This window comes from Cladophialophora immunda (assembly GCF_000835495.1).
Source record: "Cladophialophora immunda strain CBS 83496 unplaced genomic scaffold supercont1.6, whole genome shotgun sequence".
NCBI classification, from domain to species: Eukaryota; Fungi; Ascomycota; class Eurotiomycetes; order Chaetothyriales; family Herpotrichiellaceae; genus Cladophialophora; species Cladophialophora immunda.
In genome coordinates, this window is record NW_015622546.1 from 2,147,568 (window position 1) to 2,167,995 (window position 20,428).

At 53.3% G+C, this 20,428-nt stretch overlaps 8 protein-coding genes across 10 annotated transcripts; 5 read left to right on the forward strand and 3 right to left on the reverse strand.

Moving 5' to 3' along the window:
• The first annotated feature begins 74 nt into the window (after positions 1-74).
• PV07_10296 lies at positions 75-2,019 on the forward strand. Of its 2 annotated transcripts, XM_016397616.1 has the most exons (3): positions 75-485; positions 541-702; positions 775-2,019. In XM_016397616.1, exons 1-3 carry the CDS (start codon positions 251-253, stop codon positions 1,692-1,694), a joined length of 1,317 nt encoding a protein of 438 aa, XP_016244807.1. In that variant the 5' UTR covers positions 75-250; the 3' UTR covers positions 1,695-2,019. The 2 variants fall into 2 exon arrangements, with proteins under 2 accessions (XP_016244807.1, XP_016244806.1); XM_016397615.1 differs by having other exon boundaries at positions 541-2,019.
• On the reverse strand, positions 1,923-4,590 carry PV07_10297 (uncharacterized protein). The gene is made up of 2 exons (XM_016397617.1): positions 4,056-4,590; positions 1,923-3,914 (listed from the first exon to the last, which is right to left on the reverse strand). Exons 1-2 carry the CDS (start codon positions 4,527-4,529, stop codon positions 2,238-2,240), a joined length of 2,151 nt encoding a protein of 716 aa, XP_016244808.1. The 5' UTR covers positions 4,530-4,590; the 3' UTR covers positions 1,923-2,237.
• A 1,183-nt stretch (positions 4,591-5,773) lies between these two features.
• Positions 5,774-6,944, forward strand: PV07_10298. 2 transcript variants are annotated; one of them, XM_016397619.1, is made up of 4 exons: positions 5,774-5,790; positions 6,002-6,163; positions 6,215-6,597; positions 6,651-6,944. In XM_016397619.1, the coding sequence occupies exons 2-4, from the start codon at positions 6,029-6,031 to the stop codon at positions 6,805-6,807; spliced, it is 675 nt and encodes a 224-aa protein (XP_016244810.1). In that variant the 5' UTR covers positions 5,774-5,790; positions 6,002-6,028; the 3' UTR covers positions 6,808-6,944. The 2 variants fall into 2 exon arrangements, with proteins under 2 accessions (XP_016244810.1, XP_016244809.1); XM_016397618.1 differs by lacking the exon at positions 5,774-5,790 and having other exon boundaries at positions 5,807-6,163.
• A 226-nt stretch (positions 6,945-7,170) lies between these two features.
• PV07_10299 (uncharacterized protein) lies at positions 7,171-8,744 on the forward strand. The gene is made up of 3 exons (XM_016397620.1): positions 7,171-7,279; positions 7,337-7,490; positions 7,551-8,744. The coding sequence occupies exons 1-3, from the start codon at positions 7,191-7,193 to the stop codon at positions 8,586-8,588; spliced, it is 1,281 nt and encodes a 426-aa protein (XP_016244811.1). The 5' UTR covers positions 7,171-7,190; the 3' UTR covers positions 8,589-8,744.
• A 198-nt stretch (positions 8,745-8,942) lies between these two features.
• PV07_10300 (uncharacterized protein) lies at positions 8,943-12,354 on the forward strand. The gene has a single exon (XM_016397621.1). The coding sequence runs from the start codon at positions 9,037-9,039 to the stop codon at positions 11,779-11,781; it is 2,745 nt and encodes a 914-aa protein (XP_016244812.1). The 5' UTR covers positions 8,943-9,036; the 3' UTR covers positions 11,782-12,354.
• Positions 12,176-15,243, reverse strand: PV07_10301 (uncharacterized protein). The gene is made up of 2 exons (XM_016397622.1): positions 15,056-15,243; positions 12,176-14,996 (listed from the first exon to the last, which is right to left on the reverse strand). The coding sequence occupies exons 1-2, from the start codon at positions 15,058-15,060 to the stop codon at positions 12,590-12,592; spliced, it is 2,412 nt and encodes an 803-aa protein (XP_016244813.1). The 5' UTR covers positions 15,061-15,243; the 3' UTR covers positions 12,176-12,589.
• Positions 15,244-16,148: 905 nt separating this feature from the next.
• PV07_10302 (uncharacterized protein) lies at positions 16,149-18,756 on the forward strand. The gene has a single exon (XM_016397623.1). It carries the CDS (start codon positions 16,514-16,516, stop codon positions 18,323-18,325), a length of 1,812 nt encoding a protein of 603 aa, XP_016244814.1. The 5' UTR covers positions 16,149-16,513; the 3' UTR covers positions 18,326-18,756.
• A 445-nt stretch (positions 18,757-19,201) lies between these two features.
• Positions 19,202-20,413, reverse strand: PV07_10303 (uncharacterized protein). The gene is made up of 2 exons (XM_016397624.1): positions 20,198-20,413; positions 19,202-20,143 (listed from the first exon to the last, which is right to left on the reverse strand). Exons 1-2 carry the CDS (start codon positions 20,327-20,329, stop codon positions 19,463-19,465), a joined length of 813 nt encoding a protein of 270 aa, XP_016244815.1. The 5' UTR covers positions 20,330-20,413; the 3' UTR covers positions 19,202-19,462.
• Between the last annotated feature and the right edge of the window lie 15 nt (positions 20,414-20,428).

A 20,428-nucleotide genomic window follows, 5' to 3' on the forward strand; every position in this document is an offset into this window, starting at 1 on the left:
GCTTGCCCGATTGAACTCGCCCGATAGCGGCCGAGCATTGTTCGGTCTTTCCTCCTCTGACGAACTTTTTGGCGGCAGCTCAATTTCTCATCCATGCACCAGCCAAAAGTCTCCCATGTCATAATTGCCTCCTCACGCCCTTCGTCCTATATCTTCTACCTAGACAGATGCACGAGCCTTGAGACTGATCCCGTACAAAACAAGCTCTGCTCTGCATCAGTCTGCACTCGTCTAGGCTTCTCCGGCTTGAATGTCCTACTCATTCACTGCGGAACCTGCGCAGTCGCTTGACGAGCATCCCCTCTCTCAACACGCGCTTGGTCACGATGCCCAACAACAACCACAAACAGAGGGACAACGGCATGACAGAGTACCGGTCTCGCAACAGGATACCGGCAACATGTCAGGCTCTAATACCATTGAGATAACCACCACTCAACGCATGATCTCCGCCACCTGGGGGAGTATCTTGACCTCACTGCTTGGTATGTCACGATTCTCAGTACGACATACCACTGTCCCTTACTGACCCCTGCACAGTAACACCGCTCGATGTTGTGCGTGTACGGTTGCAATCGCAGCAAGCTCCTCCGCCCTCGAATCTCTCCCGTTTCCCTGCCTATTCTACAAACTTCAAACAGCTTCCGCCCGATCTCGGCGTCAACTCATGTTGTCGAGAGGTGTTTTTTGTCGGAAACAATGGTCAGTTCTGCCTTGCAGGAAACGGCTCCGCACAGGGGTCATCAGCACTCGCAGCTGAATGTGCCGTTGAAGAAACACAGCGGAAGACCTTCAATTCAACCCTTGACGGCCTGAAGAAGATTGCAAGGAACGAAGGCTATTCAACGTTGTGGCGGGGGCTCTCTCCGACGTTGCTGATGGCCATTCCTGCCAACGTCATTTACTTCACGGGCTACGACTGGCTCCGCTACCACCACAACAGTCCCATCAGGAAGATCTCGTCCGACACCTACGCCCCTCTCGTTGCCGGTTCCATCGCGCGAGTAGCAGCTGCCATTGCAGTCTCACCCATCGAAATGTTCCGAACTCGGATGCAAGCGGTCTCTGGGATCGACACGGGCGTATTCAAAGAAACGCTACTTGGCTTGCACCGGATGACGCAGACCCAGGGATACACCTCCCTATGGCGTGGGTTGACCCTAACCATGTGGCGAGATGTGCCCTTTTCCGGCATCTATTGGTGGGGATACGAAGCAATCCGGAATAAATTGACTGATGCTCGACAATTGGCGAACGGCCAACATCTTGACCCTGCCCGCTCCATGACCGGTGGACGAACAGCTCAAGCTCTCGAAAACCACACAACCACTTTTGTCGACAGCTTCGTCGCTGGCGCAGGTTCCGGTGCGGTTGCTGCTTTCGTCACCACTCCCTTCGATGTCGGCAAGACTCGTCAGCAAGTTTATCACCATGCCGGAGACGACGCCCCCTCCGTGGTGGCCGCAAGAGAGGCTGCCAAAGCCGGCAAACATATTCCAGAGGAATTGTCGATACCACGCTTTCTGTACCACATTTTCACCGAGGAAGGCATGAGTGGACTATTCAAGGGATGGGCGGCACGATGTTTAAAAGTGGCACCCGCATGCGCAATTATGATCAGCAGCTATGAAGTGGGCAAGAAGTGGGCCAAGACGGTGAACGAAAAGAAGGAAGAGAGGAAGGCTATGTCTTGATTTCTCGAGGTCGAGCAGATTCCTATCTCAGGAAGGAAAAGGGCGAATTGTTTTCGTGACGACTATGAGTTCATTCAATGAATTGTACCACTATCAGCGGCCTGGTTTTCGGCCCTCTAATGTACAGCACTGGGCGCGGCGTTGGCGGAATTCTTCTTAGCTAGAGCATCATGAACTCCACTGGCGAAGGGAAGAGCGCATTACAAGGTGATGCCGTTCAATTTCACTCTCCGTTCTATGCATGCTTGTCCCCTATGGCAGTCTTTTGTTCCTGGTGATAACTCCGTGAAGTAAGCGCTGCGAGATCGTCAAAAATCAATCCCACTCCCAAATTTAAGATCCCTAGGCAGTGCGTATGAGCTCTGTCACCGTCAAGCTAAAAAATACACGTACTCATAAGACACTCATTACCACTCCTGTTATGCACCTACTGCCATCCACCTACTGCCATTCCAGCATGTTGAAATAGGTAGCTCCATTTCAACCATATCAGGGTCGTTTACACATATAGAATCCTCTCGCGCCTCCCCTCTCAACCGCGTTTTAGATTTGTGACATCACCGCGGCCTGGGCGACCATCGAGGCCGCCGCCTTCGCACCGCCCGTCGCCAAATCCCGCGCCCTGTACTTCCTCACGAGCGCGTCGCGCTCCTCCTTCTTCCGCCGGGCGTACTCTGGGTCGTTCAGCGGGCACCGCGGCTCGACGTCCGGTCCCGGACACGTGTGCGGCATGTGTTCGTCGCGGCACCGGTGCCGCCGCCGGTTCAGCGGGCATTTGGGGTCGACGCACGTGCAGGGGTGGTGGCTCGGGTTGCCGTCGTCGGCGGCGGCGCACACGTGCGTCGCGGCCGCGATGGGGCACTTCTTGTGCCAGCACGGGTGCTCTGCCGCGATGTGGTGGTGGTGGTTGTCCCCGTACGTCCGGAGCCGCATGTGTGCGTGCGGGTAGTGCTCGTGGTCATCGGGCTGGTCGGGGTTCTGTGGGTTGGAGGGCTGATTGGGGTTGGAAGGATGGCTTGGGTTCGAGGGCTGGCTTGGATGCGACGGCTGGTTTGGATAGGACGGGTGATTGGGGTTCGACGGTTGACTAGGATGGGATGGCTGATTGGGATTTGGCGGTTGGTTGGGACAGGACGGCTGGCTGGGCGGGCTAGCGTTCTGGTATGGAGGGTTGCTGGTTTGGCAAGGAGGCTGAGAGGAGGGCGGATTGCCGTTGTGGCAGGGTGGCCCGCCATCGTTCAACTTGTCCGGGGGGTTCGAGAACAGCGACTGGTTATCACAGCTGTCGTCGCTGGGAGCTTCTGAACCCGAGTCTTCATCCATGTCGCGGTCGTGGTCATCAGTAGTCCTCGTGTGTTTGGGTGGGTGATGATGGGTCGGAGGCAGAGGCGGCGGGAAACTGAACCAAGGTACACGGTCCGGGTTGGGAGCTGGTGTCTCTTGTACTGTTGTCGTTGTGGAGTGCTTCGGATCATGCGAGCAATCTGAGGAGTGGTCTTTGTCGTGATAGTGATGGCGTTTCCCACGCCGCTTGTAGCAGTATTTGTAGATTATATAGGCAATGCCACTCAAGAGGAGAAGTCCAACCACGCTGCTAACAGTACCCTCGACAATTTGGGGCACGTTGTTTTCCTTCGGCGGGTCGCCAACGCCAACTGTGCAGTTCTCTGGTGGCAGGTTCGAGGTCACCCCAACGACGAAGATAGAATTCTTGTCGGCATTGTCGGCCGTGACCTTGACATCAATCGTGTCGGTACTGGGAGCAATGACAGAGAACCCGCTGGAATAGTAGCTGGAATAGTAGTCCGCTTGGCCTTTGGCGAGGGTCTTGCCCCCGGAAACAATTTGAACCGCCAGGGTGCCGGCATTGACGCTTTGAACATTGAACGTAAGTTGCTCCTTGGCCCTTGCACTGTAAGTCATGGTTTGCGTCTCAGAGCCTGAGATGAAGTGTGACGCATCGAGGCCAGCCAACAAAGTGGTAGTATCTCCGTCTGGGTTGTCATTTTTGGTAAGACCATTGACGATGATGCCGTCAATAAACTCCTTTGAAGCGTTGTAGTTCTGTATGGTAAAATATCTTCCGCCGGAGTGCATGATCGCGGAAAGAACATCTGTGTCCTGCAGACCGGAAGAGTCGTCCAGGAACCCAAATGCCACTCTGATACCCAGGCTGGTAGCACGATCAATTTGATCCACAAGATCTGAAGTACTCGAGTCCTGGGAGAAGGTCAGCGTCACTGAAACAGGAATCTTTCCAGAGGTCAAGATGTCTAGAATGATTTGTGAGAGACAGATGAAGGCGGAGGGTTGCTCAAGAGGGCATCGCAACCTGACAAAGGTGGGTTGATATGAACGTACCTCTCCGTCGGTAAAGACTAGGATGCCACTTCGACCAGCGGTATCCCCAGTGTTGGCCGCGGTGAGTTGTTTAATGGCCATTTGAACACCACCGGCGATATATGTGCCCCCCTCTGCGCCGATTTGCGCAAGCGAGCTGGCAGCCGCATCGGGGTCTCCAAGTGGATAGTCCAGGTAGGCTTCGTCGTCAAAGTTGATGACGGTGACCTTATCTTGCTTCTGGGTACTGGTTACCTCGCTCTTGGAAATAAGCCAGTCGAGGACCATTTTTGCAGCGCTGAGGCGATAATTGTAAGGATCTGACTCTTCCATAGACCCAGAGCTGTCGATTACCAGGGCGATCTTGCGATCGCCATTGTTTGAATTGACTCGGAGGTTTGTGCAAACCGGGGCCGAGTCTCGCGGAAGGAGATAAGCATCGGAAATGCTCGCAAAAAGAATAATGAATGGCAAGCACAGAACGGTGGGAAACATGGCGATTACACAGACGTTGGACTACCACCAGTTAGCTTTCTCTGCACGTAGTCCACGAGGGTCGCTTTGACTCTATATGTTCGAGAAGATGGCCTGTCGCCTGGGCATCAGCCTCGATTCTGGCCAAAAAAGACGACAACCCCCAAGCAGTTGGCGCGCTGTGTGGATTGCCATTTTCGTCGAGGCAACTTCCACATGAAGAAGCGATGAAGTACTCCGTACACGAGACGGGAGACTGGCGAAAGAGATGAGATTGACTCATTGGAAGGAGAAGCAGAGTCTCGACCATAGTTCCGTCGGGTGCTGCTTGTCCACGGCTGAAAAGTCTCAGGATCAAGGCTCGGTTTTCAGGCTCCGTGGCTGGCACTGCGACAAACTAGTGAATTGTCAAGAATGGCGTTCGTATTGCAGCCTTGATTCCTTGTGTGGTTTCTGTGAGTCTTTCAGCCATACCCAATCTAGAAGCAGTCGGTCAAGGAAACTAGATAGCATTGTTGCAGGAATCAACCCGTTCTCTGCATGCAGACTCAAGTCCTCGTATCGCAGGGGCCAGATTCGCTAACAGAGTTCGAGTTCTCCCTATGGCGTCCCTGAAGTGAGTCCAGGTCTTTCCATCGGGGTTATTCGCCATGTGTCGTCGGCAATTTCACGAGAGTCAGTCAAAACGTGTGAGCTTCAGCCTTATCACGGTCTTGGCTGCGATCTCGTCTGTGCACAAACTTAGAGCCACGAGCCAATCCGTAGCGTGGAAGTTCGGAGACGTCAGGGGAATCACACTGGAGGCAGCGCATGGAATCCCTTTTTCCTCAGCTTGGGATCCCCTGCGTAGGACACCGACACTCTGGCAGCCGCTGAAGATGCAGGTTTCGAAGTTGGCCAGAACGTCGGCCTGGTGGAAATTGGACAAGGCGGAGTTTCTCTTGGCGATCACAGGGATTCGATGAAGCTTGTGTCGCGAGGTCGGTGAGGCTGAAAGATGCGCCCGGAATTCACGGGGCAGACAGTGGCCGAAGCTTTTGCCAAGAGTCTTGGCTAGTATCAAGGCACCAGGGCGGGATGTGCCTCGAGCCCCTTTCCACCATCTGGGGTCCCATTGGCCCTGCCAGACTTCATCCCCTCGTGTCTCCTCCAGGAGACTATACGTTCCAAATATATCAGCAAACTGGCGTGCCATCCAGGGTGTGCACCATGAAGCGTTCGTATTTCTGCAGCCCTTTTGCTGTGGCAATTTCCCATTCTGTCATGCGAAAGACTCACTTGTGTAAGTTCCATCTTGGTCGAGACACAGGGTGTTTGCTGCTGCGGTATATATAGACTGTACCAGCAATGGACTCCAGCTCAGGTGTCCTTGAGTATTTCAACCCGTTCGTTCTGGTCAAAAATCCAAGTCACTCGTTGCATCCGCTTCCATAGACACATTCGTCTGCCTTCCACCCCCGTTCAACAGTCTTTGTTCTAAGCCCTTTCTCAAGTCTTTTCTACACAACAACCGAGCCATCATGCCTTCTGGAGAAGGGTACTCTGTTGTCCCCGTGCAGCGAGCCTTCCTGCCCCTCAGGATCATTCAGATGGTCTTCACCGTCATTGTCTTTGGAATTGCGTGCTACCATCTTTCCCTGGCACCGAACTATGATGTGGGTTTCCACCCTCAAATGTCTAGAAACGTTTGTCTGACTTGTCGCAAGGCTGGTGGTATAAGTCTTTTCACCGCCCTCGCAACCATCATCTTCCTGATCTACTGGTTCGTGGCAAACAGCCCAGCCAACACCAACCTTTACAATTACTGGGCTTTCTTCGCCGTCGAGCTCTTCGTCCTCATCTTTTGGCTCTGCACATTTGCCCTTGACGCCGACAAGGTTTCCTTGTATGTCCAGGCTACAAGCTATAGCTATGATGGCACCGACTATTCTGGCGATGGTACGACCAGTGGCAGCGGCTCTGTCTGCTACGATGGCGTCTGCGTCAGCTATAAGCGCGGCCTCCATTACAAACGTGGTCTCGTCAAGCGATCGACTGACCCCATATCTGCGACGCTATATGTCGCCCTTGCACTCTCGGTGATCAACTTGCGAGTACTCCCACATCGTTGACCCAATGTCTTTGTGCGCTAACAGAATGCAGCATCTTGTTCGGCGTCACCTTTACCCTCTACACCATCAACATGTTCCGACATCGGGCGGCTCTTTCCAATGCTAAAGGCAACAATATCGCCATGAACAATGGCCACGGAGCAGCCAGCCGGATGGAGAAGGGGGTGGTCATGAATGGACATCAGTGAACGAACTGCTTTGGTGTGTTGAACTTAGCCTTCCGGTACAGGTTATGACATGATCAGGATGAGTTCTAAAGTGCTTTGGTCTTTTCATTAGGAGGAGTGCAGAACATGTGTCTCGCCATATAACTGTTTATCTGTTTGTCTGTCTATAAATCAAGAAAGTCTAGAGCAATGAGGAAGGATGGATAGCGAAGTTGTGCACGGGATGAAAAGAATCTTATCATGGTCTATCTGTCGCATTGTTAGGGATAGGAAGGTACTCGGTATATCATTATGCCGCCCATGAAAACGCCAAGGCTGACGGCATCAACGACGCCTCCCCAGTCAATAGGCACCCCAGTCCCGTTATCAACGACTCCCACTAGACATGACTTCGGAACGCAATAATGGGTGTTATACGGACCATAGGCATAGTAGTGCTAAGCATCTCGTTTGTTGTGTTCGTTGCTCTCTTTGGTCGATTGCCCGTCTTTAGGTGAGCGGGTTCCCCCTTGAAAATCGTACAGCCTCAGCTTCTCACAAGCCCTTTCAGGAGGACACCTATTGCCTTTCTCCATCGACTTCTATGGAGACATATCCCAAATGCATTCATCACCGTGGATGAACGGCTTACTGGCCGCCGTATCACAAGTAGTCTCGCGAGGACGGGCAACTATCTCATGAACGAGAAACATCCTATCGTTCTTGTATGTTCGAAGCCCGAGCCCAGAAGGGGGAATGGGACACGTGCTCACATATGCATCTAGATCTTCTTTGTCCTCTTACAAGTTGTCGGTGAATTCCTATTCATTCCGACAGCATGGAATCGTCTTTCGATCAACCAAATAGCGGTGTTGCCACCTCTGATCGTGGCCCCTTTGGCGTTTCTGTACCTCGCCGGTACTACCTCCTCGAACATCACTTCTGAGAATCACCGGTCGGCAATGCTGGCCTATCCCTATGATTTCGCTCTCTTCCACCCGGGCTACTTCTGCTCCACCTGTCGATTTGCAAAGCCTGCCAGATCTAAGCACTGTTCTATATGTAAAGCTTGCATTCAAAAACAGGACCACCACTGCATCTGGATCAACAACTGCGTGGGGAGGAACAACTACTTATGGTTCAATCTTCTGCTGGTCAGCATCGCCGCACTATTGTTCTACGGCTCATATCTAGGCTACATCTTGCTCGACCGAAGACTCCAGAACCGCCTCGTGCCGCCGGCGCTGACGAGGGGCAGTCTTACGGCCAAGCGGTGGAGCACCCGGATGACATGGGGCGAATACATGCACGCTTGGGCATGGGCCATTGCCATGGAATGGCGCATCGGGGCTGTCATGATGCTAGCTATGATGTGTATACCCCTGGCACTGGGGTTTCTTGCCTACCACCTCTATCTCATCTGGGCAGGAATGACTACGAACGAGAGCTCCAAATGGAGTGACTGGAAAGAGGATATTGCAGACAAGGTAGTTTTCAGGGCGGAGATGACTCGACTGAGAGAAACCTATCCGCCTCTGCCGGAGGACGTGGAACCTTTGGACAGGGATGTCAAATGGCCTGTGGGCGTCCGGGCAAAGTGGTGGCTGGTGAGGACGAGAGACGGCAAACAGCCGACAAGGAAGCTCAGCAGAAAGACAGGAGATGCTGCAAATCTTGGTGCTGAAGCCGCAGGAGGTAACAAGGGCGAGGAAGAGGTGCAGGACGAGCGATGGGAACTTGTTTCTTCGATTGCACAGGTGGAGAATCTGTATGATCTGGGTTTCTGGGACAATCTATGGGATGGGCTGTTCAATCGCGAATGAGACCACGCGCGTTTCAACAAGAGAGCACCTTGCGAGCGCCGGTAAATTCGTCCTAGGAGACAAAGCTAATGTATATATGGTTCCATTGAGCCTCGAGTATTCCAACACTCAACCAACTTTGAGGACGGACTACTTCTCTCCTCATACTGATTCCCCTTTTTGGTGTTGTTAGAATCCAAATGAAACCCCGGCTTTCCTCTTCATGTCACGGTAGGCTCATTTTTATTCGTTTGTGCTGCTGCCGGCCCCCATATCCAGGGTGCGAAATCGAAGTATACATCTCATCACGTGAATTGGAGCAGCAGCCGCCGCCTTACTGTGGCCTCCCAACTTCCAAACCATTCGAATTTTGAACCGCGTCTGTGGCCAGCGGCAGTCCTCGCGCGAGATTCAATCGATCCACGGCCGAAGTCATTGCGTGACGGGGGTAGTTTCAGGATGCTTGCCAATGGCTCCTCGACCTGCCAAAAGGCAGCGCAGATCTACCATCGTCCTTTCAGACGACTGCGATGAAGACGTGGACCTGCCGTCCCCCAAACCTGGAAGAGCGAGTTTCCAACGGGAGATAACACTCGATGGCAGGACATCTGCAACAGTGTCTCCAGTGAAGTCTACAACGACCAAGTCCGCCTCCAGAAAGGCTGCGCCCAAGCCCTCCCCAACACCATCACCCGAGAAAGCGAGAAAGAATACCAAAGGCAAGAGCGAGGTAGAAAAGAACAAGTCACTGCACAACTTCTTTCATAAGGCCACAGAGGAACAGAGATGGAAGAGAAAGTCCGAGACGCCAAATATAGAGGTGGAAAATAATGGCGAGTTGAGCGATGCGATCGAAGACGACGATCTGTCCGACGAAACCTTGCGGGAACTAGGATTCAATAGAGGAAGATCCAACGCCAATACAACCAGACAGATACCAGCGGTGGTGTCTGCGGCAGTGAACCCCAAGCGTGATTCCAATGGGGAAACCCTATCATCGACCCAGAGATTCATTAGGCCTGGGGTAGCAGCTCGAAATATCATTAATACTGGAGACCCATCTCAATTTGACAACAATGACCACCGCCCCTGGGCCGACCGTTATGGTCCTATCAGTCTCGAGGAGCTTGTGGTCCACAAGAAGAAAGTAGCAGATGTTCAAAATTGGCTACAGGGCAAGTTGGATGGGCACAACAGTCAGAAGTTGCTAGTACTCAAGGGCCCAGCGGGCAGTGGCAAGACCACGACCGTGGGTCTGCTTGCGAAGGCTCTGGGCTTGCAGCTCATCCCATGGCACAATCCTGCTGTATCGGAAGTGGGTGCGGGCAACTCAATATCCGCGCAATTCGACGAGTTCCTGAATCGAGGGGGTCAATTCAGCAGTCTGGCTTTCGACCGGGATTCTTCGGACGGGAATGTAAGCAAAGGAGAATCAAACTGTCGACTTCTGGTCATTGAAGAGTTTCCAGCAACGATGACGAGATCCTCGAGTGTCCTTCAATCATTCAGATCCGTCATCCTGCACTTTCTCGCCCAAGCGAACAAGCCTCCTTCCATGACATTTCGTGGCCAGCAGAGTCCCAAAGATGTCTGTCCCCCTGTGGTCATCATTATCTCCGAGACTTTATTGTCATCTTCCACAGCACTGGCGGACAGCTTCACAGCTCATCGACTGCTGGGCGCAGAGATCTTGAACCATCCCTTTGTAACCACCATGGATTTCAACCCTGTTGCGCCTACATTCGTCACAAAAGCGCTCGACCTAGTGATGAAGAAGGAAGCGAGAGACTCACGTCGACGTCGCATCCCGGGTCCTGCCATCATCACAAGGCTGGCTGAGATGGGCGATGTCCGGAGTGCCGTCAACTCCCTCGAGTTCTTGTGTGTGAGAGGAGGGGATGGGTCGGAATGGTCTGGCACCGTTGCGGCGAAGGCGAAACGGCCATCGAAGAACAAGGAGAACTTGGCACTGACGGAGGTGGAAAAGAATTCATTGCAACTGGTTTCCCAGCGCGAAACAACTCTCGACATGTTCCATGCCGCAGGTAAGATCGTCTACAACAAACGCGAAGACCCTCGTGTCTTGGACACTAGAGCTGAACCACCCCCGAAGCCCCCGGATCATCTCATGCATTTGTACACTCCAAAGGCGTCACAAGTGGATATTGAAGCCTTGCTCAACGAGACAGGCACAGACATTCAGACATTCATTTCTACGCTGCACGAAAACTACATCCTGTCATGCAACGGCGATATGTTTGAGGAGTGTTTCGATGGCTGTTCTGATATCCTCTCCACAAGTGATGTTTTGAATCCCGAGATCCGCCAACTTCGCCGGCGCCACAACAACTCCAATCCCAATTTTGGCATAATGCAGTCAAACGTCCAAGCGGGAACTGCGGACACCCTGCGGCAGGACGAAATCGGCTTCCATGTCGCCACTAGAGGCCTGTTGTTTCATTTACCGTACCCAGTTAATCGAGCGGCGGTCACGGTACCAGGTGCAAAACGGGGGGATTCATTCAAAATGTTTTACCCGGCGAGTCTCAGGTTGTGGAAACCCATCGAGGAGACGGAGGCGCTCTTAGAGACGTATGTCTATGGTGGTGACGTGCGGGCCAGGAGAGCCGAAGGTTCTTCCGTGTTTGCTTCTGCGAGCGGGACGGGGACTACGTTCGCAGCTGGTGGTGATGGAGGCGTGGCGAATTGGCGGACGAAAGAATTTGCGCTGGACACCGACACCAGTGACTCTCCGACCGACACAGCCGTCGCTAATACCATGCTCGAAGGCGCAGACGGGACTGAAGACAACCCACCCCCTCCAATTGCGTACTCGAAAGATACTCTGGCGACCGAGCTTTTGCCGTATGTGACACGTATCTTTGCGGCGAGGAGGCAGGACACGACGCTGTTGGAGAAGATCACCAAGTTCAAGCCGACCAGCTACCTTTCGACGGACGATGAAGGATTCGAAGAAGATGAAACGGCCACGATTGCCACGCCGGGTGACGGGATCGGGCGAACGCAGCAGCCGTCCACGCCATCCGCCGGGACCACAAAGGGAGTCCTCAGCAACAACATGCGCCTCGGAGAAAGTTTCGGCTCGACGCAGGGCCCCAGGAATCTGAAGCACGACGTGCCAGCAGCAGCGGCGTCTGTGGGTGTGGGCGTGGAGAAGCTGTACATCTCCGACGACGACATTGAGGACGACTAAGACTAAGTGGGATGAATGATTCCGGTGGTTTCCCTGCTTTCTGTGTAGGAAATATTTCAGCGAAGGATGTCAGGGCCTTCCTTCACTTGGTGACTCGTCCCGATCGACTCCATTGGAAGCAGAGTGTATGGGAGACTTGCCCAGCCAACAGCCCAAAAGGGAAGGGCGTGTACGGTGCAACGGCCTGTGACAAAAAATATTAATGGCGTTATCCGCTCCGGTTTAGGCGTCGGTTGGGAATGTGTGTAGGACGGACGAGAAGCTGTTCTGATGCCCAAGGGCCGGGGAGCGAACTACTACTGTTGATCCATACGTGCATGCATGCATACATACATAGGAACGACAGGAGACCAAGCGGGAATCGTGATGCGTTCAGAACGGGAAACGGCCTAGGGGGGATTCTGGCTTTGGTTTCCCAAGTATTTCTGTGCCTCGTGATTGCTCACATCCAAGTGCTTGAACGACTCCTTGCTGGGTGCTTAGGTCCTAATGTATACAATTAAGTTACATTGCATAGCCTGGGCTGAGGCTGTGCCGTGTGAATCTATATAGAACAGTCCAACGATACCGCATGGAGTGCTGGATCCTATCCCCCGTCATGCTTGCCATAGCCAATACTGCTGGTCATCCCCGGGCCCTGTAGGCCATCATTATCCTGCTCGTACCTCCACGTCTCGTCTGTTGTTTTTCTTTTTCTTTTCCTTTTTTTGGGTTTCCGATGCTGGAAATGATTTGCCGCCTATGCTTTAGACGATCTGCGCTGGGCTTTTGACTGACAGACTCTTGCGTGCTGTTCCTCGTCCAGTGCTCAAGTCTGCTGGAACCATCCGTCCTCCTTGATTCGAAAGACAAACGTCACCGCTGTGGCCGCCAACAACCCCAAACATAACGCCGTTGTCCCGTACTTATCATAGTACCTTGACACACTAGCCCTCCTTTTGCGAATCATCTGCACCCGCAGATAATAAATGACAACACTATATATCAATGCTGCGGACGCGACAATGGTAAACCCCCAAGCAGAAATCACACTCACATAATCTCCAAAGTTCAAGAGCGCCGCGGCAATAGAGCCGATGATGATGCTAAACTCAAGCCACGAGAGGAAGGTGCGTTCGGCAGCAAAGTAGACCTTGGGCTCCACGCGAACGGGCACATGGATACGTTTGCCTTTGGGAGCCTTGAAGCGTTTCACTTGCACTTGGCCGGTGAGCTGGTTCCTGCCGCCGGCAACGCCTCCGTTCTGTGGTAAGGGGGTGCTTGTCGGGATTTTGTGGATGACGTTGAGGATACGGTCGCCAACCAGATGAGCCTGTTGTTTTAAGAACAAGGGGTAGTATTTCCACGATTTGGACTGGCGGGCTTGTTCCAGCTCGTCTTCGGCATCTTCTTCTTCGGAGTCGTAGAGATACTCGTCCGCGACACGCAAGGCAGCAACTCTTTCTTCTTCGTCTAATGAGTTACCAGGCGCCGCGTAACTGTCCTCAACGGAATCTTGGTCCTGGGCCCGCGTATGCTCGTCGAGTGCTCGCCGTGCGGCCTTCAAGCGCCTTGTCCCTTCGTCGTCGGTGTCCTGAGAACCATCGAACATTGGGGTCGTCTTTCCGGTGGTCTGAGCCTCAACTGCTGGATCATCTGAGTCGTACTCATCCTCGTCGACATCACTGGTTGAGTAACTTGCAGTATTGGCAGGCCGCTCAATGCCGAAGCGGTGGGTAATCGGTTTTCGAATGTCGACGTCCATCTGGGGGAACCAGAACGGCAGAAGATTGATACGAGCAGGGAAAAGGGTGGCGGTGCCGTGAATGAATTTTGAGAACTTGGGGACGGCTTCGACAAGATGGCTTGCTGTCAGGTCACGAATCCACTGGGGTGGTTCTTGACCGGCTTGGGTCTGCAACTTGACTTCAAGGACGGCGTACGGGAAGCGTTCAACATCCTCGGGTGGCAGCTGAGGAAAGGGCCAGTCAATCCCAATGTCCATCCGTCGCCAATTCTTACCGGCACGTTGCCTGCCATCAAGGTTGTCTTCACGGACCATCGTCAATTCGGTGTCCAACGATATTCTCACACGGGCATCACCCGGAAGCTGGAATGCTGTGCGGTGGTAGAAAGACCGGGTCACTGGAACGAGCTTTCGGCTGATGACACGGTATTGGATTTCTCGAGCGAGTTGTTCGAGGTCCTCAATTTCCTTGATGCTCTTCTTTCCCTCTTTCCGCATCTTCGCAAAGACCTCGTCAACAGTCAAAGTCCCGTTCAAAAAAGCATTGACGTTCTTCTCTTTCAGGGTGAAGCGAGCTTTCACAGACTTTTCCCCAGTCCAATCCTCGCGATGGGTCTTCCTCTCCACGAAGATGGTCTCGTTTTCCATACCACCATACCATCGAAGGCGGATGGCCTCAGCACCCTCGGTCTTCTTGAGACGGCCCATGTACAGCTCCCACGTTTCCGGGTTGTCGTAATAGATGGATGAGATGGCCGAATCCTTTTCTTCAAACTCTTTGTTTGGGTTAAAGACCAAGACGGGCAAATGCTTGAGGACGATGAGCTTCAGCTCGGTGATGTTGTCTGGGTGGACCCAGTACTTGGTTGTTTGACGGACAAAGTTCTGCTGGGAACCACCGGCGCTGCTGTCTCCTTTAACGGGGTTACCCCGCGTTCGGACGAGATCGTAGAGCTTGGACAGCTTGACGATGAAGGCATCATAGTTGTCTTGGAAGAAGGGCTTTGCTTTGAGGCGGGTCGCGAAGGAAGGACGAAGGATCAACTGGGTTTGCTTGTCATGCTTCTTAATTATTTTTTGAAACCCCGTGTAGTTCAACTGGGTGAACTTGGCCAGGTCGTGGACGTCGGCGATAATGTCGGAAAGGTCGGCTTCCAGCAGGTCGAAATCGTTCTCGAGCTCCTCGTCGGGCTCAGAGCCGTTTTGGTTTTGGCGGTCCTGCCGTTCGACGACCTGCTTGACCTCGGACTCCGCGGCCTTTATCCTTGATATGATTTCCTGGCTCTTGAGCTTCTGAAACGTGAAGACCTTGTCCAGCTCGGCCTCTAGCTGCTGAATGAAGTTGGCCTCGTCGTCGTCGGTCCATTGTTCTCGCTCGCCACTTTTGCCGTTAACGAAGGGTTTCTTGAGGGCGGCTTTGAGGTCGTCATAAGCTATGTAGTGCCAGTAATAGTCCTTGATCAGGGACTGGCGGAGCTGCTGGCCGAACCTAGAGAGAGAAGGAGTGTTAGAGAGGAATACAATGGAGCGGGGCTTGTCAGAGCATACTTCATGGCGAGAGGATAAGGGAGGGCGCTGCAAGTCTACAGCATTGAAGGGGGAGATATGTGAGCGTATGATAGATCGAGGAGAAGAGACAAAGGACATGGAGCTTAGTCGTATCAAGAGTTTCAGCAGAGAATAGACAAATGCTTTGGGCAATGGTGGTGCAGCAGAAGCAAAGCTGCAAACTAACAAAATTCCATGCAGGTAAAGAGTAATGGGTGGAGGTGATGCTGCTGGAGGTCTCGAAGAAGGCGAATCGGGCTCGCTTGCTGGAGCTTCCGGTTGCTTAGGGGCTTGATCTGCAGCTCCACGGTGGTCCAATGGCAACCGCGGGATGGGGGAACGTGCGCGTGTTCTCGACGCTTATAAGGCCAGAGTCCCCAAGGTACAACAAGTAGCTAGGTGTCCTAGTGGGGATCTAGGGGCCTCGGTAGGGACCCCACCACTTACATGTTAGGGCCTAGGTGCCCGCCTATTAGGTACGTACCTAGCCTAACAAGCTGCCTCGTGGGCGGCAGAGAGGTGAGATAGGCTTCACGCAAGCAGGTCATAGTGGGATTGTGGCTCACTGTGGCGATCAGCCAATATGCATGCGCCTATCTGTGTAGGCACTCCACCATGGGGTTGCTAAGGTGGGAGTGCAATGTCAATGTTGACGGTCACCAAGCAGTCGATAGCAAAGAGCTGCAGCAACACGGTGACAAGGTCCTACTTGCTAGGTACCTGCTATTCTTTGTTTGGCACTCGCCCTCGCAGGTGCTAATACCCCTCACTAAGCACAGCCTGCGGAGTTGCACCTTCATCATCAAAGCCTTGCGAGGCTGAGAGGAAGCCCGCCGACCAGAGCACCAGCCATTCATCCATCCACACTCTTGGATGGACCCCGTCTTCACGCTGCAACTGAGTGGCTCTCCTCGAGCTACCCAGAGTACAGCTTCTCATACCCCAAGAATTTGTGCCGGTGCTCGAGGCATGAGCCTGGGCGCCGATACAGGCCCTTGAGAGATGATTGGGAGGCGTGTCGTCTGGGCCTTCCGCACTGGGAGTGGGACTGCGACTTCAACTCCGTCACTTGGCTCTGCATCTCTTCATCCAACCTCCATCCTGCCATTACTTGGGATTGGGACGCACGGCACCAAAAACAATTCCATCCATTCCATCAGGCAGATTCAGCCTCCAGATTCCATGCCATTCAATCTCCCTTCCCTCGCCCCGTCGCTCCCTCTCTGCGCTTCTCTGGACTCATAAAGCCATCAGGCAACCGCGCTAGCCTCAGAGGCAGCCGCAGCCAGGACTCCAAGCCTCAGTGGCAACCCCCGTTCGGCCCATCACCATACAAAAGGCTGTTCCCTGCACTCGTCGGCTTCCATTTCTTTCGTTCATGAAACAACTTTTGCGGACTTTGGTCCATGTGCTGTCTCCCGAATTCCATCTCGATGTTCACCTAACCCTTCACGCGCCATGACTTCCTCCGCAACCCAGGTGGCCGTGAATCAGGCCCCAGATCTTCCCAATGAAATCCTTTTGCTCATCATCCAAAGATGCCCTCGATCCACCTTGAAACGTCTGCGGTTGGTCTCTAAGAATCTCGCTCATATGGTTGAACCTTATCTCTGGCGCAAAGTGGTTCTGGTTCCAAACGACCATTGTATCCTTGGCCTGTACAGAGCGTTGAAGCGCTCAAAGATCACTCGTCATGTCACGACGTTGACGTATGATGGCCGCTTTGGTTCCTTCTTCCACTGCGTCAAGGGGATTCCGCCAGACCCAACCCTCCCATATCCCGAAGAGGAACAGCACAAGGAAGCAGCCCTGCTCGACCGCACCTGCGCTGGCCACTTCAAACCTTATGAAGATGTCTCTATTGAAGTTGCCATCCTCTCGAGGGCCTTGCGAATCTTGCCAAACCTGCAGGGGGTTCGCGTCAAAGACCACGAAGATGGCTCCTCGATCCCAGCGGCCAAGGTTCCCTCATTCTATCGCAAGATTTGCAAACGCCTCAGAGTCAACCCAGAGACGGTCAATTGGAATTCTATGGCGGGCACGACTGGAAGATCCTACACAAAGGGATTTCTGACCGCCGCTTTCTCGGCTGGCTGCCGCCTTCAAACCTTCGAGGCCAAAAACATCGATGGCCGTTCGATGTTTGGTGTCGTGCCCATCAAGGCGCCCTCGGCACTCCAACAACTTCGTATTTGTCGGACTATCACCGAGAACCTCCACGCCCTGGAGCTCTCGTTCCGCAATGACACATTGATTAGTACCGCCAATCACATCGAGGCAGTTCGCTCCCTCTTAGAAGGCGCCCCGAGAATCAAGACACTGAGGCTGCGGCTGACGGATTGCAGTGCCAATCGTTACCAGTATGCCGAGGATGATTTGATTTCGGATTTTTGTGGCCTACTGGAAACTTCCGCTGGAACATGGACGTCGGTGCCTCTTGTCCCAAGATTGGAGACGTTGATTGTCGATGCATGCATCTGCCATGATGAGGACCTGATTCACTTCCTGAAGATCCACGCCCCCACCCTACGACGGTTGGAATTATCCAATGTGACTCTCCTCGGGGGTGAAGACCGTCGAGAATGTTGGGTTCGACTGATCAAGCACCTGAAGACAGATCTAAAACTCACTTCGATATCTTTCAGCGGATGGCTCAGTAATGGGGGAAGACAGCAATGGTTTGTGGCAAAAGATACTGTGGGTACAGACAGGTTGAAGGCTAAAGTGGAAGCCTATGTTACCGACCGACGGATTCGAGCATGCCCCCTCGAGTCGATCGCCATACAACCAAATCAAGGTGACGTCGAGCAACCGTCAGATGGAGAAGAGTTTGAGGGAGACCTGACCTGGACCATGGTCTACTCTAATCACACAGGGGAGCAAATGGATTGGCAGCTAACCCAGCCATCATTCGGCGTCCATTCAAACGAGGCATCCCAACCACCATCGGAGTCGGGTGATGTCAACTCGCTAGAGCAGACCAATTCTGAGGGCTGGATAGAGCATGCCGGTGAGGAAGGAGACGACTCGGAACCGGACGAGCCTGTGAACGTCGAGCCTCCCTTTTCTTATGAGACCGTCGAAGTCGCAAATTTGATTGACGGGAGTACCTTCACGTACCAGTCTTTGCCGCTTACATCATCCACGGTCACAGTTTACAAATTTACCCAGTCTACCCAGTCTACCCCGGCAGCTTGGAAGCCTGTCGCAATCCCCGCGGAGATCTTTTTCGATGATGCTCCTCCCCCGGATTACCCTCCCAAGTACTGATGGGGACCACCAAAGGGTTGGTCCAGTGTTCTGACGCCTGTGCAGCATCTTCGCAATGGTAAAGGGCACCTTGTGGCAGTTCGTGTGCTTCTTGTTGATAAGTTGTTTAAAATGGTTAGTCACGGAGATTCCTTCTTTCATGTAACGCAGCTGGCGGACAGGACAAGCTTGGTGCGCCGTGGATTGTCCATATTCTCGGGTCCATATTTGTAGATTCGGGGGTTCGAATTTTGCGGTCAAGGTTCAAGGAGTCAACTTTGGAATGGGGAGGCTCTGCTGCGTTGGAATAACGAAGATCACGACATGACGATGGGAATGCATCACATAATGAAAAAAGGAAATGGAACCTGGCCACGGGGTTGATTGTATTATTTGATAAACGACACTGGTATCGAAGTCTTTGGCCGGTTTAATTACACTGGAATTTGCAAGAAATACTTGTCTAGCTGCTTGTTATCTAGGGCCAGCAGCTGTACGTGAACGACGTGGCCATCACGTCGTAATGTGACCACGAACCGTCCCAATTGGGCTTCCTGTCTTCTCTTGATTCTCGAGGAAACGCGAACAACAGAATCGAGAAAGAGAGAGAGAGAGAGAGAGAGAGAGGAGGGGGGGGGGAGGGAGGGAGGGACAGAGCGAAGGAGAAAAAGATTCTCCCTCGGTGCGCCCGGGGTTTCAAGACCTCCTACTCACTCGATAGTTCTCGGACGACCTCGACGCCGGAGTGAGCCGTAGGCCTTCAGGTTCTAGATGGCCGTAGCTGTATTTAGGTCTACAGAGGAATCGTGTTCGGGGCGGACTTGGATGGAGCATCTGCGTCGTCTTGTCGATCGGTCGATCAATCGCTCGTCAGTCACTCATTCACATGCTGGCAGATGGTCAGAAGAATGTGGTTGTCATTCGCCCAAATCTCTTTGCATTGCGCTCTTCTGCTCGTCTTCTGTGCTTCACTCGAAACTCTCCTATATGTACAACACGACTCAAGGCCCCCCTTGTCGGGCTCGAGCGAATGATTGTAGCTCTTTCCATTTTTCATGTGTCTTCCTCCAACGTTGGAGTTTGGCGGATTCGAAATTCCAACGCAAATCTGCTGTCGTCTCCTTCCCAACGGTGACATCTCCCTCACCCAACAGACTTTCAGAGCTCCCCATCTGCCCTCAGGACGTCTTTGCTATGGTACGGCTCACCCAACAGCGTGGTCTGCCCCGCCCTCGGCTCGCAGGTCATTCTCTGTTTTCCCTCGTACAGTTGCGGTCCCGGCCGCGGGACCTTTGACACATCGTACCCGCTGATTGTGGCCGAGTCCTTGAGAGCCTGCAACAACTGCTTGGTCGTCTCCGGCGTGAGATCCTCGTAGTAATCGTCATTGATCTGCACCATGGGGGCATTGACGCAAGCACCTAAACATTCCACCTCGAGGAGGGAGAAGAGCTTGTCTTCCGTCATGTGTCCCGAGTGGATGCCCAGAAACTCTTCGCACGCCTTCATGATCACGTCGCTCCCACATCCTCCCAGCATGCACGGCGTCGTCGTGCACACCTGGACGAAATATTTCCCGACCGGGTTGCGATTGTACATGGTATAAAAGGTCGCCACCTCGTAGACACGCATCGGCGGCATCTCGAGGATGCGGGCGACCTCGTTCATCACGCTGATCGAGGTGAAGCCGTGCTGGCGCTGGCCCAGATCCAGAAGCGGCATGACGGCGGCTTTCTTGTACTGCGGCGGGTAGCGCTTGGTGATCTCATCGATGAGGCGGAGGTTCGTGTCGTTGAACTTGAAGGGGATTGAAGGGTTGTTTTCGGGAGTGTTGCGATGCTGGCTTCTCTGTTAGAGACAAACGTAGACGTCTTGAGCGAATGTGCTACTGACCACGGAGAGCGATTCACTTCGCGACGACGGCGAGGTTGAGAATTGTCTGGGATGGAACAGCTGTCTTCGAGGAGCTCTGCAAGGTGTTCTAGTCGCCTGGCGTACCAGCTGCGGCACAAGCTTTGACGCCATGGTGGGCGACTTATGGATTGACCGCAATGGAGTTCAATTTACCTGGTAAAACGAGACTGCGATGTCGAGAATGCGAGAACGTCCAGCAGAGCTTCCACC

Bases quoted from the DNA above. Each gene is read 5' to 3' on its own strand.
- PV07_10296 (XM_016397615.1), top strand. From the start codon at position 251: ATGTCCTACTCATTCACTGCGGAACCTGCGCAGTCGCTTGACGAGCAT. The intron at 486-540 runs GTATGTCACGAT...ACCCCTGCACAG, and splicing joins TATCTTGACCTCACTGCTTG to TAACACCGCTCGATGTTGTG.
- PV07_10297 (XM_016397617.1), bottom strand. From the start codon at position 4,529: ATGTTTCCCACCGTTCTGTGCTTGCCATTCATTATTCTTTTTGCGAGC. The intron at 3,915-4,055 runs GTACGTTCATAT...ACCTTCTCCCAG, and splicing joins TAGTCTTTACCGACGGAGAG to GACTCGAGTACTTCAGATCT.
- PV07_10298 (XM_016397619.1), top strand. From the start codon at position 6,029: ATGCCTTCTGGAGAAGGGTACTCTGTTGTCCCCGTGCAGCGAGCCTTC. The intron at 6,164-6,214 runs GTGGGTTTCCAC...ACTTGTCGCAAG, and splicing joins CCCTGGCACCGAACTATGAT to GCTGGTGGTATAAGTCTTTT. The intron at 6,598-6,650 runs GCGAGTACTCCC...AACAGAATGCAG, and splicing joins GCACTCTCGGTGATCAACTT to CATCTTGTTCGGCGTCACCT.
- PV07_10299 (XM_016397620.1), top strand. From the start codon at position 7,191: ATGGGTGTTATACGGACCATAGGCATAGTAGTGCTAAGCATCTCGTTT. The intron at 7,280-7,336 runs GTGAGCGGGTTC...AAGCCCTTTCAG, and splicing joins GGTCGATTGCCCGTCTTTAG to GAGGACACCTATTGCCTTTC. The intron at 7,491-7,550 runs GTATGTTCGAAG...ATATGCATCTAG, and splicing joins AGAAACATCCTATCGTTCTT to ATCTTCTTTGTCCTCTTACA.
- PV07_10300 (XM_016397621.1), top strand. From the start codon at position 9,037: ATGGCTCCTCGACCTGCCAAAAGGCAGCGCAGATCTACCATCGTCCTT.
- PV07_10302 (XM_016397623.1), top strand. From the start codon at position 16,514: ATGACTTCCTCCGCAACCCAGGTGGCCGTGAATCAGGCCCCAGATCTT.
- PV07_10303 (XM_016397624.1), bottom strand. From the start codon at position 20,329: ATGGCGTCAAAGCTTGTGCCGCAGCTGGTACGCCAGGCGACTAGAACA. The intron at 20,144-20,197 runs GTCAGTAGCACA...CAGAGAAGCCAG, and splicing joins GAAGTGAATCGCTCTCCGTG to CATCGCAACACTCCCGAAAA.